Source organism: Branchiostoma belcheri, unplaced genomic scaffold (genome assembly GCF_001625305.1).
Source record: "Branchiostoma belcheri isolate BF01 breed outbred unplaced genomic scaffold, Haploidv18h27 scaffold12, whole genome shotgun sequence".
Lineage (NCBI taxonomy): Eukaryota > Metazoa > Chordata > Leptocardii > Amphioxiformes > Branchiostomatidae > Branchiostoma > Branchiostoma belcheri.
This window is the reverse complement of record NW_017802602.1, coordinates 2,246,514-2,261,719: the sequence shown is the minus strand read 5'-3', so window position 1 is coordinate 2,261,719 and position 15,206 is coordinate 2,246,514. Positions and strand designations below refer to the sequence as shown.

The window sequence follows — 15,206 nt, the reverse complement described above, 5'->3', positions numbered from 1 at the left end:
ACATCCCCTACACACACTGCAATGCCACAAAGGCAGCCCTTTTACTGTGTATTCGTCTCGGTATGGCGCGATGGTAGCCTGGTTTCTAGTGGGCGTGACCACAGCGTGACTCACCCTGTAAAATTATCTCGCTTTGAAGTGGACGAGAAGTTGTTTTTACCCATGTTTACTTTGCAAACAGTACCGGAGTTTATAATAGTAATAAAAATAGCCAAGTACGGTAATATTGGACAGAACAATAGTAGTAAATTAAATCAAAGACATGACTTTTAATTATTAACTTTGTAGAGTCCGATACTGTTTACAAAGTAAAAGTTACCATTGGTAAATACAACTGTCCTTGGAGTGTTCTAGCCGCCAACTATTAAACCCTACCACCTGCAGTATTCGTGAATCTTTTCATCTTGGCATTTCACTCCTTAATGCTACCACATGTACTGAAAATATTCTAATAATAGCTTCGTTACTGACAATTAGTAATCATATCCTATAAATAAATTCATATTTGTGTGATCTGTCCTTGATCATTTTAAAATTTCTTGTGACCATCTCGTATAGAACGTAACGTCCGTTACGGCTTATTGAAGTCAATACGACTCTTCTCCTTTTTGTCCTACTCCTGTTTCTGGAAAGCAAGTAGAACTTCCTCTTTCCGTGCTTTCTATCAAAATTCCTTCCTACAGTCTTTCATTCAACGTAAGATCCGTGACGACATATTTAAGTCGACACGTCCCTTCCTTTTCCTTTCCTCTTCCTTCTCAATCTACAGGACTTCCTCTTTAAATTCTGGCCTTTCCTTGTCTAAATATTTATCTATTCTAAATGTTATTGCTAGAATCCTACATTACACCAATAATTGTAAAAACACATTGCTACATAGCCTTGTGTTGAGTACATAGGTCTCGTGGTATATTTGTTGTCCTATAGAAGTAGATGTCATACGTTTTCTTCTATTCAAAACAGAGATACAAACACTGGTATATGATTAATCGCTCTTGGAACAAAAGACCCTAGCCAGGCTATTCTGTACAGTACATGTACGTTCAAACGACCCATCCTGTGTGCCCTTAGTCCCAATATTCAGGATAGAATAGGAGTACAGGGCACAAGAGCAGTGTTGTTGACTAATGCCCAGTTTGACTCGGTATCTGACGTGTACGTTTACTCGCTGTCTCCAGGAGATTCTCTCTGCCCTGTCGCACATGTCACACGGAGGTGACCAAATAAGAGGCAATGCCCAACCCTTCCTAGCCTGGTTACCAGACTCCCCTCTAGGAAGGTCCAAGGGCAGAGGCAAACTTTTCACGGGAATCCGGGCCTGTGTGGGCCCTAACAACAGTCTGCATTCACGGTTAAACCTTTCCCACTAAACTCCTCTCCAACCAAGAGGCAAGAGCCTATCTAGTCCTACACTCGAATGGGTTAGCGTTGGGATCAGCAACTGTTCTGGATACGTTCCGCGTATCCAAGAACGTAGATATGTCGCAGACACGGTTCTGGATACGCGTGGGCTATCCAGAACCGTGGACAAGGTTCTGGATAAAGCACGGTTCTGGATGGACTATCCAGAACAGTGCTTGAGCATGGTTCCCACAAAGAACGGTTCTCGATACAACAAATGCCCTGCCCCTACCCACTATACGACGACCCCTGCCCAGTAGTACACACTGTACTGCTAGCCTTTACCAGGCTTCAGCAGGCGGCAAAACGCACTCTAGCGAACCAACTCCCAGCTGGCATGTTATATCTCTATGTGGTCAATTTTAACTCTTTCAGCCGCATCCCAAAGCCTGGTAATAGAGGCTAACATACTGCCTCCTGTGGGACCTGCCAACTTTGTTCTTAAGGGACCGTGACCGTACCATTTAAGGGCGCCGTGGTGACACCATACCACAGAGTCAAACACAAACATGGATGAACAACGGAAGACCCTCAATTTCCCATTAAGAGTCATGGCTGCTGCAATGCCAAAGGCAAGTCTTTTTATGTTCGTCTGCATGCTTCCTCAGATGTCAGAACCGCACCAATGTGTGCATGTTGGCCCTTCAGACAGACTATCAAATTACATGATAAATTGATGAACACATGGCAACTGTTTGTGCATACAAAGAGGGTGGAAGCTTTCGTTGTTGGACCAGACAGGTTGCGTCATCAATGTACTCACTTTGTGAGTTAGTCGTGGGTTGACAGAGCCATTCAAACGTAGAAAACGAAAACTTCCTCTATGTATACAACTGGCCTACACAACAAGGGATGGGCCCCAGTAGCTACAGCACACAAATAGTAAAGGGTAATATTTGTGTTCACAAAGGACACACATTCCGGGCCATATCTACACCTCTCTACACACACACACACACACACACACACACACACACACACACACACACACACACACCTCTGCTTCACCTGTCTGCTTCATTCACACAGTAGCTGAGCTTCATTCACATGCCTTTCATGTCAAACCTAAATGTAGTCTTCATTTGACAAAAACTTACAATATACGAGGCCGTAAACAACCTCGTGCAAATTGAACTGTCTTCAATTATGCGGAGTCCTTATGATTATTTAATAAATAACTCTTCTAAAATGTACAATCGATGCCACGCTATCTCTACTCTATTGCATTACGGCACTGTATTTGTCCCAGGGGTCCTCTCTAGCGAGTACGGCTATTCATAATTTATGCTTCTCGCAACTCGGAAGCCATTTTGTCCGTCTACTCAAGAAGATAGTTATCTGCTCTATTTTAAGTGCCAACCACCAGGGTTTCGGCTGCAGTCCTCTCCTTGGTGCTGATCTTACATCATTTCCAGTTTATACAAAACCATCGTTCTTGGCGTTAAGATATATCCACTGAATAAAGCTAGTCTCTACCAGACTAACTACGCTGGCTATATGTAGGGGAATTTGCCAGCTAGGGGATCTTGGCCGCCTTGGGGGTTTGACTTGCCGCGCAGTTTTCGGAGGGAAAGAACCAACCTTCCGTGGACGGACTCCCCTGGTCAATTTTACTCTCCTTTTTGCCGAATTCTACAATCCGCCTCCCCGTAGAGAGGCCTGATGGAGATTAGAATAAAGCTACGTTCGATGGGATACAAACACGTGCAGATATATCCCGTCTATACAAGTCATCAAACAACATTATCCAATCTGTTCTTAAATCTGAAGTGATATTCCGTAGCAGATTCTTTCGCAATAACTGGGCCCGTCTGTACATATAGTTATATTATTATTTTACTGATGTTATTGTGTGTGTATTTTATATGTATGTTGTGTATGGGCGACTTATGCCTGAAATAAAGAAATAAAGAAAGATGTCTATACCGTGGCCGTAGAGCAAAGTTGTGTTGAAAATCTTCGGGTGTAGAATCAGTACACACTCACACTACCGTTTCCATCAGCACGAGGTTGTTGTTCTTCATGTTGCTGTCGTTGTTATTATTATTGTTGCTGTTTGTGACAGGCCACGCGTACCCCTTTACAACAGCCAGCAAGTTTGGCTCAACCGAAAAAAACGCGTTCTCCTTCAAGTTCCTTGTTGGCTTGATCGTTGTGTCAGACTCATGATCAGGATCCAAGACGATGTGGTCATCCTCTTGTGGCTCCTTCGAAGGGATGTTGAGGAGGTACCAGAACAGTCCGAAGCCAAGAGCGAGGAACAGTACGTGCCCACCGACCAGACAGAGGAGGACCGAGCCGCCGAACTTTCCCGCCAAACCGGCGGCGAAGCAGGCCAGCCCTGCCATTGCCGTGACGGCTGAAATAATCAGGCACGCGGGGAACTCGCTGTTCCTTCTCATGGTGTCTGCGTTGTGTGCGTCACACGGCAACAAATCGGAGATATTCTTCGGGAATTCGCTAGCTAGCCTGGTATCTCATCGTAGCTGCATCGTATGGGCCCCCGTCAAACGAGTCTTACGGCAGCAAATTGAGGATATTCTTCGGGAACCCGCTAAGCCTACCTGGTAGTCAGGCCGTCGTAGGCTCTCTGGTATCTCTACGGTGCTGAGAGTACTGCCCGCCCGCCCTGGGCGCTGTTCCTTCTCATCGAAGCTGCGTTAATTGTAAGCGCTCCCGTCAAACGAGTCTTACGGTAGCAAATTGAGGATAGTCTTCGTAGAACCGTTAGTCTGGCAGCTAGACCACACGAGTCTTACGGCAGCAAAGTGGCGATATTCTTCGGAAATCAGCTAGCCTGCCTAGTAGTCAGATCATCGTAGGTTCGTTGGTATCTCTACGGTCCTGAGGGTACTGTCCGTCCGCCAAGATCCATCAGTGCACGCCGGGCTTTTACGGATCGGTTTCAATTAGTTCGCCTACGGGACAGCACTACCCAGAAAGGCCGCCTGGAAGCTTAACGACCGACTGCCCAAACCTGGGGCTGACACACTCCAAAGCCGGCCCGTATACTTTACAGAATGGTTACCAGATAGACAACCGTGGTCGCGTAGTAGAGAATTCAGCTGTCTTATGACGGACTAGGCTAGCATGGGTGCCAGACCCATAGCACACTGGACAAAATTCTCAGTGAGCACGGACCAATGGTGGTGCCATGTAACAGGCTACCTGTGGTGTGAGGGGCTATCACAGCTTCTCCTCCCTATGCCGGAGGGCCTTTCCTATGTCTTCCTACCGGACCCATGCTCACTGAGATACTTTGTGTCCAGTGTGCTATGGGTTTGGCACCCAGACTAGGACTAGGTGGGCTATAGATCATTATCGACAGGAGAAAAACAAGCTCCGACCGTCGTATGCGGTAGCGATTAAAGAGGCCAGATATAGATACCATCTTAGACGGAGAGGAAGTCGGTATCACCAAATCTTATTCAATTATAGAGGCAAACTGCTGCTGCCTATCTGGTCAATGCAATTACAAAGGGCAAAAGGTGAAACAGGCAAAAACACATTTTTAAGTACAGGGCAGCAAACCCCCCCCACACACACACACACAATCTCAACGCTTGCAAAACGCGGGGAATTTCATGCATCCTTCATTGCATACAGAAAAGGAATCAAACCCAACAACAATTATATCAGAAGTACCGTTAGTTGAGGATTCTCAATCTACTTGATGTTCATTTTATTCTTTACTATATATACATTGATGAAGGTTAGACATCAAGGTAAACAATACTCTACTACTGGATAAATTACGCGTACGGACATGATTTCCGGACGTTTTGAGTGACATCCACCTATAATTTATAATGTACTTGCATTTAGCCCACAGGCATGAATTTGCAATTAAGTTATCATTACAGTTGTCATTATCATTATTATTACATTCAGGTAGGTGAGACTTTTGAGCTGCTCTGTTCCAACACATTGGGTTTTACGGTGACCACTTCATGGACTTTCTTGTGCCGGACTAGGACATATCTACGAGCCGTCCCGAAGCCACACTCACCACAGATGTAAGGCTGCTCACCCGTGTGTTTTGTCATGTGTTCATCCAAGGAGGACTTTCTTGATGCAGAGTACTCACACAGACAACACTTGTAGGGTTTTTCTCCTGTGTGGGTTTTCATGTGTCTGGATAGGGAGGACCTATCATCAGTTCTGTAAACACATTCTTTGCACGTGTAGGGTTTCTCACCAGTGTGTTTTATTAGGTGGTCATCCAAGGCAGTTTTCTGTGCTGCAGAATAGTCACACTGGTCACACTTGTAGGGCTTCTCTCCTGTGTGGGTCTTGATGTGTCGGGACATGTGGGATTTTTTGGCCGTCCGATAGTCGCATTCCTTACAAATGTAGGGCTTCTCACCGGTGTGCTTTGCTAGATGCTTGTCCAAAGAAGTTTTCTTTGCAGTAGAATAATCACACTGATCACATTTGTAAGGTTTCTCCTTTGATTTTGTATGCAAAGGAATAGGAATATGCATATGTTCATCTAAGTATGATTTTTGAGCTGCTTCGTATCCCAAGTCTGCAAACATGTAGTGGCTTGCTGTGTGTTGATCAAAATCAGACTTTTGCAATGCAGAAAAGTCACACAGATCACACTTGTAAAGTTTTTCTCCTGTGTGGGTTCTTATATGTCTGGATAGGTTAGATTTTATAGCTGTACTGTACCCACACTCCCAGCAAATGTATGGTTTCTCACCGGTGTGGTTTGCTAGATGAATGTCCAAATTGTATTTCTGTGCTGCAGAATAGTCGCAATGATCACACTTGTAGGGTTTCTCCTCTGCATGAATTCTCCTATGTCTTGACAAGTCAGCCTTTTTAGCAGTCCTGTACCCACACTCCCCACACATGTAGGGTTTCTCGCCGGTGTGCTTTGCCATGTGAAAGTTCAAACTGGCCTTCACTGCAGCAGAATAGTCACATTGGTCACACTTGTAGGGCTTTTTCCCAGTGTGAGTTTTCATGTGTCGGGACAGGGTGGACCTATCACCCGTGCTGTACCCACACTCCTCACACACATGGCGTTTTTCACCCGTGTGTCTCGCTACGTGGCTGTTCAGGGCAGATTTCTGTGCAGCAGAATAATCGCACTGGTCACACTTGTAGGGCTTTTCCCCAGTATGGGTTCTCTTGTGTAGGCGTAAGGCCTGTCTATGGCGAGTCCTGTACCCACACTCCCCACACATGTAGGGTTTCTCAGTACTGGGTTCAGGCATTTGACTTACCATCTCTTCTACATGTGATGATGATGTAATGTCAGTGTCCTCGCATGACCCTTGTTCTTCCCTGTCTATGGTCTCCTTCCCAGGGTGTCCAGGACTGCTGTTGGTCTCATTCCCAGGGTCTCCGGGATGCAAAAATTCAGTAGAATTTTCACCGCTGGGATCTTCCATCTCTTTTCTGTTGTGGAAAAATAATGCAAATGACGGAGAGGGAAAAAGCCCTACTTGATGGGTAGTTATGTAATTATAGAATAAACTGAATAAAACGTAATAAAAAAACAACAACAAAAAAAAATAGGCACAGAAAAACACTGTGCCCAGCTCTTTAAATGGCAATTTGCAGCACTTTGGTTGGTTTGGGAGAATAATTTATACGCCTTAGACATCATTGAATTTCCTATATTTTATATAGAGAATCATTTTTTAAAAGTAACTACACAAGAGAGAGCTCCCATACATATTATAATTGTACCTGTGTATTCACCTCAGGTAAAATCTATCAGTACCAGACTTCTATAACATATTATACAACATTGTCCACACATTTAGCTGTGTACACAATATTTCATGACGTAACTATGGCAAGTTTGCTGCCATTCTGGAGATCTGTACATACACACAGATCTCTGCCCCCCTCCCCATCCACCCTCAATAGACCGAACACTGTCTGAACGATAAAATGGTGGCTTGCGCTTCCACTGTTTAATAAATGTTTAGTCACTTAGATAAGAGGTTTATAAGGCGTTCAGTACTCTTACCTCGTCTGTGTTGTGTAGAAATATCGCTCAAATCTTGTTCTACTGGAGAGATACAAAGCAGAGAGCACCAAAATGGCGAACAGCGATCTGGGGTCACACGGGCGGTCAAAGGTCAAAGTTTGCAAACCTGATTACCCAATTCCTGTGGTTGTGAAGTTGGTTGCTTTGTTTGAGCACAGGAAAAAAACGTGTACGAGTAGCTAAAATATTGTGATCTCTTTGGGGTTATCTTTACTTCACATTCAGCTCTCCACTTTCTTGGGTTGGGAACATCTAGTGTTTTTAACATTTATCCATACGTGCATGAATAAAAACTTTTGACTCTATTGTCAATCCTATCAAAATGAGCAAAAATGCACACGGTGACACAAACTGAATTCTAGCAATGTATTTTTTGTCAGGTAAGGGATCATATAAATACTCTCAAAGACGAAAAATGGACATAAAAGCATCATCTAAGCTCCTTGGAATACTTAAACCACATCAATTCCATACCATGCACTTCACATTACTTATACCTCAGGGCTCAAAAATATTTCTTCTGCATACTTACACTGCTGCACTGCACCTGACAAATTTTACCTGCACCACTCAGAAATAAGGAAATATTAATCATACTAAAACCTGTTCATAAACCACTAACATTATTATTTGTTTGATACTTTATAGGTGACAACAGTCAATACAGCTAATAAAAATCCACATACACCTTAATGTACATGTAAATATCAGAAGTACCCGCACAGCTCCAATTTTACCTGCACTAACCTGCATATGATATGAATTCACAAATGCTCCAATAGTTGCACGTGGATAGATGGGGCTTAGTAATTGTCCTGTATACCCACACTCCCTCACACATGTAATACTTTTGCTATGACTTATATTATACTTTACGTACAAAATCTATTTTCTTCCGTGTTACAGTCACATTGATCACATTTGTTCGGTTTTCATATTGTCTGGGTTCTCATATATCGCGATTGGGCAAGCTTCTGATGTGTCCATGTCCACCACTTCCCAGACGTGTACATTATCAGTAGTATGCTTTGTTAAATGCCTGTCCAAGTGAGATTTCCTTGCTGCGGAATAATCGCACTGATCACACTTGTGAGGTTTCTCCCCAGTGTGAGTCTTCTGATGCTTGGACAAGTTAGATTTTCCAGCTGTCCTAAAACCACACTCCCCACATACATAACGTTTCTCACCAGTGTGTTTTGCTAGATGGGTGTCCAAGCTAGCCTTCTGCATTGCAGAATAGTCACACTGGTCACATTTGTAGGGTTTGTTGCCAGTGTGGGTTCTCTGATGTTTGGATAAGTTGGACCTTTCAGCTGTTCTGTAGCCACACTCCACACATATGTAACGTTTCTCGCCAGTGTGTCTCGCTAAATGGGAGTCTAAACTGGATTTCCGTAATGCAGTGTAGTCGCAGTAATCGCAACTGTGCGGTTTCTCTCCTGTGTGAGTCTTGAAGTGCTGGGAGAGGAACGATTTGTCACCTGTCCTCAATCCGCACTCCTCGCATGCAAAGGGTTTCTCACCGGTGTGGGTCACAAGATGGCGGTCCAAATGGGACTTCCGTAATGCAGAATAGTCGCACTGTTCGCACTTGTGTGGTTTTTCTCCTGTGTGGGTCTTCATGTGTTGGAATAAGTTAGACTTTAGAGCTGCTCTGTACCCGCATTCCCCACATACGAAAGGTTTTTCGTCTGTGTGAGTTGTCAAGTGATCGTTCAAATGGGTTTTTCTAACAGCGCTATAGTCACACTGGTCGCACTTGTAGGGTTTTTCACCGGTGTGTTTTGCTAGATGGTTGTCCAGAGAGAGTTTATGTGCTGCAGAATAGTCGCACTGGTCACACTTGTAGGGTTTCTCACCGGTGTGTGTTGCTAGATGGCTGTCCAAATGCGATTTTCGTGCTCCAGAATAGTCACACTGGTCACACTTGTAGGGCTTTTCTCCTGTATGGATGTTCATATGTATGGTTAAGTTAGACTTGAGAGCTGTCTTGTACCCACATTCACTGCACATGTAAGGTTTTTCTCCAGTGTGTCTTGCCATGTGCGCATAAAAACGGGCCTTCGTTACAGCACTATATTCGCACTGGTCACACTTGTAGGGTCTGTCTCCACTGTGGGTTGTCTTATGCCGTGAGAGCAGATATTTCCGCCCTGTTGAGTACCCGCACTCTATACAAATGTAGGGCCGCTCCCCAGTGTGTTTTCTTATGTGCTTGTCCAACGTGGTTTGCGTAATCGTTGAAAATTCGCAGAGGTTACACTTGTAAGGGTTTTCCCTTGAGTGTGTTTTCAAATGTTGGGATAAGCTCGACTTTGTGGCTAATCTGTACCCGCATTCGCCACATTTGAAGGGCTTTTTACCTGTGTGGGTTGTCATGTGGTCGTTCAAATGTGATTTTCTAACAGCGCTATAGTCACAGTGGTCACACTTAAAGGGTTTATCACCAGTGTGTTTTGTTAGATGGTTGTCTAGGGAAAGTTTATGTGCTGTAGAAAAGTCGCACTGGTCACACTTGTAGGGTTTTTCACCCGTGTGGATTCTCATATGCCGGGATAGCTTGTCGCTTCGAATTGTCCTGTATCCACACTCTGTGCAACCGAAAGGTTTCTCTCCAGTGTGCTTTGCCATATGGGTGGTCAACGTCTTTTTCTCTGCTGCAGAATAGTCGCACTGGTCACACTTGTAGGGCTTCAGCCCTGTGTGCAGCCGCTTGTGTATGGATAGGCGGGACCTCCAAGCTGTCCTAAACCCACACTCATCGCAAATGAATCGTTTCTCGCCGGCGTGTCTTGCTTGATGTTCGTCAAGAAGGGACTTCTTTGCTGCAGTGAAGTGGCACTGATCACACTTGAAGGGTTTTTCCTCTGTGTGGGTGCTCTTGTCTTGAAGTAGGTCTTCACTGATATGTTGTAGATTTGAGGAGGAGGATTCAGTCTTCTCTTCTTCTTTCATCTTCTTCTTTTCTTTCTCTGTATTGAGTTCAGGCATGTGACTCTCCACCTGTTCTACATGTGATGCTGGTGTTTTGTCAGTGTCCTCGCATGACCCTTGATCTTCCCTGTCCCGCTGCAGGCCTGTGTCTGTTGTCTCCTTCCCAGGGTGTCCAGGACTGCTATTGACCTCAGAAAAGTGTCCCAAGCTGGAATTATCCATGATGGCTTAAAGCTGTTAGAAGAGAAACAAATGGCATGGTTATATCATGTGGACTGAAGTGAAAAGCAATGTACCAGTATTCATTTCTGTTTTTGGGTAATTCATTGTATTGGCAATACAGGTGTCTTTTTTTTTTTCACACAACCGCTGATTACTGTAATAATTCTGTACCCAGTCCTTCATAATATGATTTATTTATTCACTTAGTTCCCTAAATAATGTCCTTGATCAAATATATAAATTCAAAGTTCAGTTTAGTTCATCCTGAGTGAGGTGACACCAGTTTTCCCACAAGTCCAGTCAAGCATGACAGAACAATGACAGAGCTTTTCATCCTGAAGACCAACATTATCCTAAATTACTTGCAGTGGCGTCAAACACTTGGGACAAAAAGATATTTACAAGGTCACGACGTTGTTTACAAGAGGATATGTCAGTACTAAATTAAATATTTATATGATATAGCTACGTGATGTATTACTTTACATGTAAAAAATTTTCAGGGCGTTGCCCCCCTCCCCCACCAAAACAACACCGATATCTTGTTATCGCCACTTTACTACAACACTTTCAAGGCTGACGCAAAGAAATGCACTTCCTGATTAGTTAAAAAAAGGTTACCTTGTTCCAGTTGCCTCGAAATATGCTGAAAATCGCGTCGGTTTGGTGAAACAGCGCACACAAAAATGGCTGTCCAAGTCTCCCTTTTCCAGGTCAAGGGTGTGTGAGAGGTCAAAGTTCGCGAACCTGATTACCCACTTGATGTACATGTTGACCGTTAAACGATTACGTACTACATTCTGGGGATATTACAGCTATTGTCCAGCCCTAGATTGCTAATTATCAAAAGAGTAAAAGCTTAATCTAGGGCCATAATGTTTTAAGTACATGTTTATGTTGTTCCTACATTCTTTATTTAGATTAACCACCCGATTCACCTCTAATAATCTTGTATACGTTGAAACACTAGTTTATTGCCATGTACAACAAATTTTGGATTATTTTTCTTTCACACCAGAAAGACAGAAGCTACAGATATTCAATAAGGAGTCTTTTATTACCTTTCATCACACATCAAAACATGTACAAACAGTGTGGTCAAAGAAAAGCAATTATAAGCTTCGTTTCTTGAACAGGTCACAAAATTATATACACACAATACTTGTCAAGTTGCACCCATAAAAACATCTTCCAGAAAATATAGCTTTTTGGCAGGTAGATTTTTGCTCCAGGCACTTCATACTATCTGTCACAATTTCTAACTTCTGATTGTTGAAAATATGTTAGTCAACATACTATGTACATGTAGGATAAAATCGTTCTGATTATTAAACAAGACTATGTACAGTCTAAATACTTTAAAAATCACTTGTCTTCCATTTGTACAACTATATAATGTTTATATAAGGTTTGATTGTCAAGATTAAAAGGCACCTTGCTCCTTGTGAGCAATTCCACATCTAAGACATATAAAAATCCATCGTTTGTCTCATTTTGACAAGAGAATTCAAACAGAAATTAGTGGTGCATTGGTCTAAAGATAGTTTGTAATACATTACACATCATGTAAAACACCAACAATAACATTTATCATTGGTAGCAAGATAGCGTATTGTGACCATGTACCAATTATCGACTAACAATGTGTAACTCAAATTAGTGAACAGCTATTTTCAGATCAGAAATAGAATGATAAAGCATACAGTATATTTTTATATATATACCTAATATACATAGATATACCTATTATTCTTTGAAGCACATAGATCTGTAGTGCTTTTAGCATGCCAAAGTGCAGAATTTTGTTCAAGAAAAGATTTACAGCAAAAAAACATGTCCATGGCACACTTACAGTAACTGTGAACACAAAGACTAGTAAAGATAAACCTTGTTAAAGAAATGAGTAGGTTTTGACCAAATGTTGCAGCATATTGCAAGGATACATGTACATGTAACTTTCCTAACATGAACATAAAATTACTAATAATTAACTGTAGACAATAATTTTTGGGATAACTCAATGACTTCCTTCATTGTTCTTTAAAACAAAAAAGGCAGTGTCTGCAATCCTCCCACCAGTTTCAAAGCAAAAAGAAACACAAGGAATGCTATTGACAGACAAGTCATGCATAGCAAAGTTTCTGAAACTGTCTGACAGTTACGAGTAAATACATTGGCTTGACCTATGTAATGCTTATACGTATTATCAAATAGTGCTATAAGTTACATTCTTTCAAATCAGGCCATCAAAGTATTGTGTAGGGCAGCATTGAAATCAGATAATTACAGTAACAGTGTAGCAGTTGCAAATAAAATCTTCTTACAAATGTCAAAAAAGCTAGACAACTTGAATGTTTCTCAATTTAAAAGTAAAAGAATCTTAAAAAGAATTGTTGGACCTGGTCACAAGCCTACACTTAGGCCTTGATTGTCTTGATATGCAGCACAAGATACTGTATGCAAAAGCCGTGTACATGTGCATAGCAAAATTCCACCATCAATTCTCACACAGAAAATGTGGCTTTTATACAGAAACGTGATGGAAAAGTGTTCAAGATTGACTAGTTTTCTGGTGGGATGGAGCGTGACACTCTTTACGTCTTTGACGTGGAAATAAGTTGCAGCACAATTGAGACAGTCCATGTCTTTTCACTGAAGAGAAGAAAACAATACAGCACAAAATGTACACCATATTCCAAAACTTTTCCTTGCAAACCCATTTCTGAATGCCTATTGCTTGCAATAAAATCGGGTACAGGTTGCTGAATGAGTTTGGATGACATGTGTTGCCCCAGGCACTGCTGCTCTGAGTTTAAACATAATTTTACAGAATGGACGAACATTGGTTGGCGTAAAAATAAAGTTCAGCATGATTTTACAGAACGGATGACTCCTATATTAGCCAGGTAAGCATCTTCACCATCCATCGTTGACAGAGTTCGGGTGTGATGTGTTGTTGTCCCAGGCGCTACTGGGCACCCTGGGCGGCGGGCTTTCGTTGTTGTGGCCATTTGGCGTTGTTTTTGCGGCGGCGGCAGCTTTTCTGTCAGCCTGAGCCTTCTTCTGTTTCGCCCGCGTGGGGTCTGTTGTTCCCTGGAGCTCGTACACTCGCTGTAGGAGGAAGTGCTTGTCTTTCCCTTCCTGTAAGGCAGGTGAGAATGGAAAAGGTGAGAAAAGGACAAGTGTACTAAAAACTAGACCTGAACTCTAACCTCACCCTACAAATGGACTGGAATATGAACTATGAATACTACAATGTTCTGTACTTGTATAATACAGTGTAATTGTTATGTATACAATACAAGTATGTTTTCCCGGGTCTAACTGTACAGCTGAGTGCTATGGCACTGAGATACCTGGAATACCTCCCACCTTGCAAAAGACTGTTACAAATACATTGGAGTGCATCAAAAGTATTCAGAAATCAGGGGAGAAAATATCAAACATGACTTACCAAGATGAGTTGGTCCTTTAGCACAGCAACCATCTTTTTGTGTGCCACAGAGAGAGCACGGAAGTAATACAGCAGCAAACTGTAGGAAGAGGACAGATTTCCGTTATCAATCTCAAGCCACAACTAACATGATCATATAAAGAGGTTGTTAGGCCTATTTTTCAATATTTTACAATTACTCTAACACAATAAAACTCTAATTTCTAAATAAAATATGGAGTTTACTTCCAGATGTTTCAAGTGGCATCCATCAATCTTCTTTAGTGCTCTGGTCCCACAGAAGAGGAGTCAGAGTGATGGATGTCACTTAAAACATGCGGAAGCTCACTCACTCACTTAAACAACTCACACATGCCTTGGTGCTGAACACCATCCACCACAAAATTGTCTGTCCTTGGTGCTGAACGCCATCCACACACGTGCTGTCCTTGGTGCTGAACACCATCCACACACGTGCTGTCCTTGGTGCTGAACATGCACACGCATGCGCGCGCACACACACACACGTTAGAAGACCTACCAGAGAATGAGCCATCCACACATGTGCTGTCCTTCGTGCTGAACACACACACACACATGTGCACGCACACACACAAACACACACACACACACAAAGAAAACCTACCACAGAATGAGCACAGCTGGGACCAGGAAGCCCGCTGACCCTATGAAGAAGAAGATATCGCGCACAATCTTCGGCCATCCCATAATAGTCTGTGTCACGATCTCAAACATCGTGTTCAGGGAACGGAACGGTCCACAGGCTCGGGAGGGGTAGATCCTGCAAAAAAAAAGCAAGAAATCGTTTTTAAGTAGCTCATTTTAGCTTCTGTACACCTAAACAAGCCAACAGGATGGGAACAGCTGTGAATAAAAGGCTGATTAAAAGTTCGAAACAGGTACTATGCGGCTCCAGATGCCTTACTGAGGGATGACTGCGGTGTGAAAGATGTCAGTTAGCTTGAATGAATCCACCCTACTTCATAATAAATTGAATTGTTTAAGTAGCTCATCTTCCAGATATATCAAATTTAGAAGTTCTGTACCTGTACCTATACAGTCAAACCTGCCTATAGTGGTCACTCAAGGGACTGGCCAAATTTGACCACTATGGCCAGGTGACCACTATAGAGAAACAGCCGGTTAGTTGACCCCACCCAACCCCCGAAAAAGGACACATGTCTT

General features: G+C 42.8%; 4 protein-coding genes across 4 annotated transcripts in view; all 4 read right to left on the bottom strand.

The window, feature by feature from the left end:
- Positions 1–3,383: 3,383 nt before the first annotated feature.
- LOC109462846 lies at positions 3,384–3,803 on the bottom strand. The gene has a single exon (XM_019759482.1). The coding sequence runs from the start codon at positions 3,801–3,803 to the stop codon at positions 3,384–3,386; it is 420 nt and encodes a 139-aa protein (XP_019615041.1).
- Positions 3,804–5,288: 1,485 nt separating this feature from the next.
- On the bottom strand, positions 5,289–6,803 carry LOC109462656 (zinc finger protein 761-like). The gene has a single exon (XM_019759216.1). It carries the CDS (start codon positions 6,801–6,803, stop codon positions 5,289–5,291), a length of 1,515 nt encoding a protein of 504 aa, XP_019614775.1.
- A 1,523-nt stretch (positions 6,804–8,326) lies between these two features.
- On the bottom strand, positions 8,327–10,300 carry LOC109462655 (gastrula zinc finger protein XlCGF57.1-like; the record flags this gene model as incomplete). The annotated part of the gene is made up of 1 exon (XM_019759215.1): positions 8,327–10,300. A coding segment is annotated over one exon (1,974 nt), but the record flags the coding sequence as incomplete, so codon positions are not given.
- Positions 10,301–13,483: 3,183 nt separating this feature from the next.
- LOC109462654 (transmembrane channel-like protein 7) overlaps positions 13,484–15,206 on the bottom strand; it is a 37,261-nt gene continuing 35,538 nt past the window's right edge. Inside the window, exons 17-19 of the mRNA XM_019759214.1 lie at positions 14,647–14,802; positions 14,022–14,100; positions 13,484–13,708 (exon numbers count right to left, since the gene is read on the bottom strand). Of these exons, the coding sequence (XP_019614773.1) occupies positions 13,484–13,708; positions 14,022–14,100; positions 14,647–14,802 (460 nt within the window). The remainder of the gene's footprint in view (positions 13,709–14,021; positions 14,101–14,646; positions 14,803–15,206) is intronic.

Bases quoted from the DNA above. Each gene is read 5' to 3' on its own strand.
- LOC109462846 (XM_019759482.1), bottom strand. From the start codon at position 3,803: ATGAGAAGGAACAGCGAGTTCCCCGCGTGCCTGATTATTTCAGCCGTC.
- LOC109462656 (XM_019759216.1), bottom strand. From the start codon at position 6,803: ATGGAAGATCCCAGCGGTGAAAATTCTACTGAATTTTTGCATCCCGGA.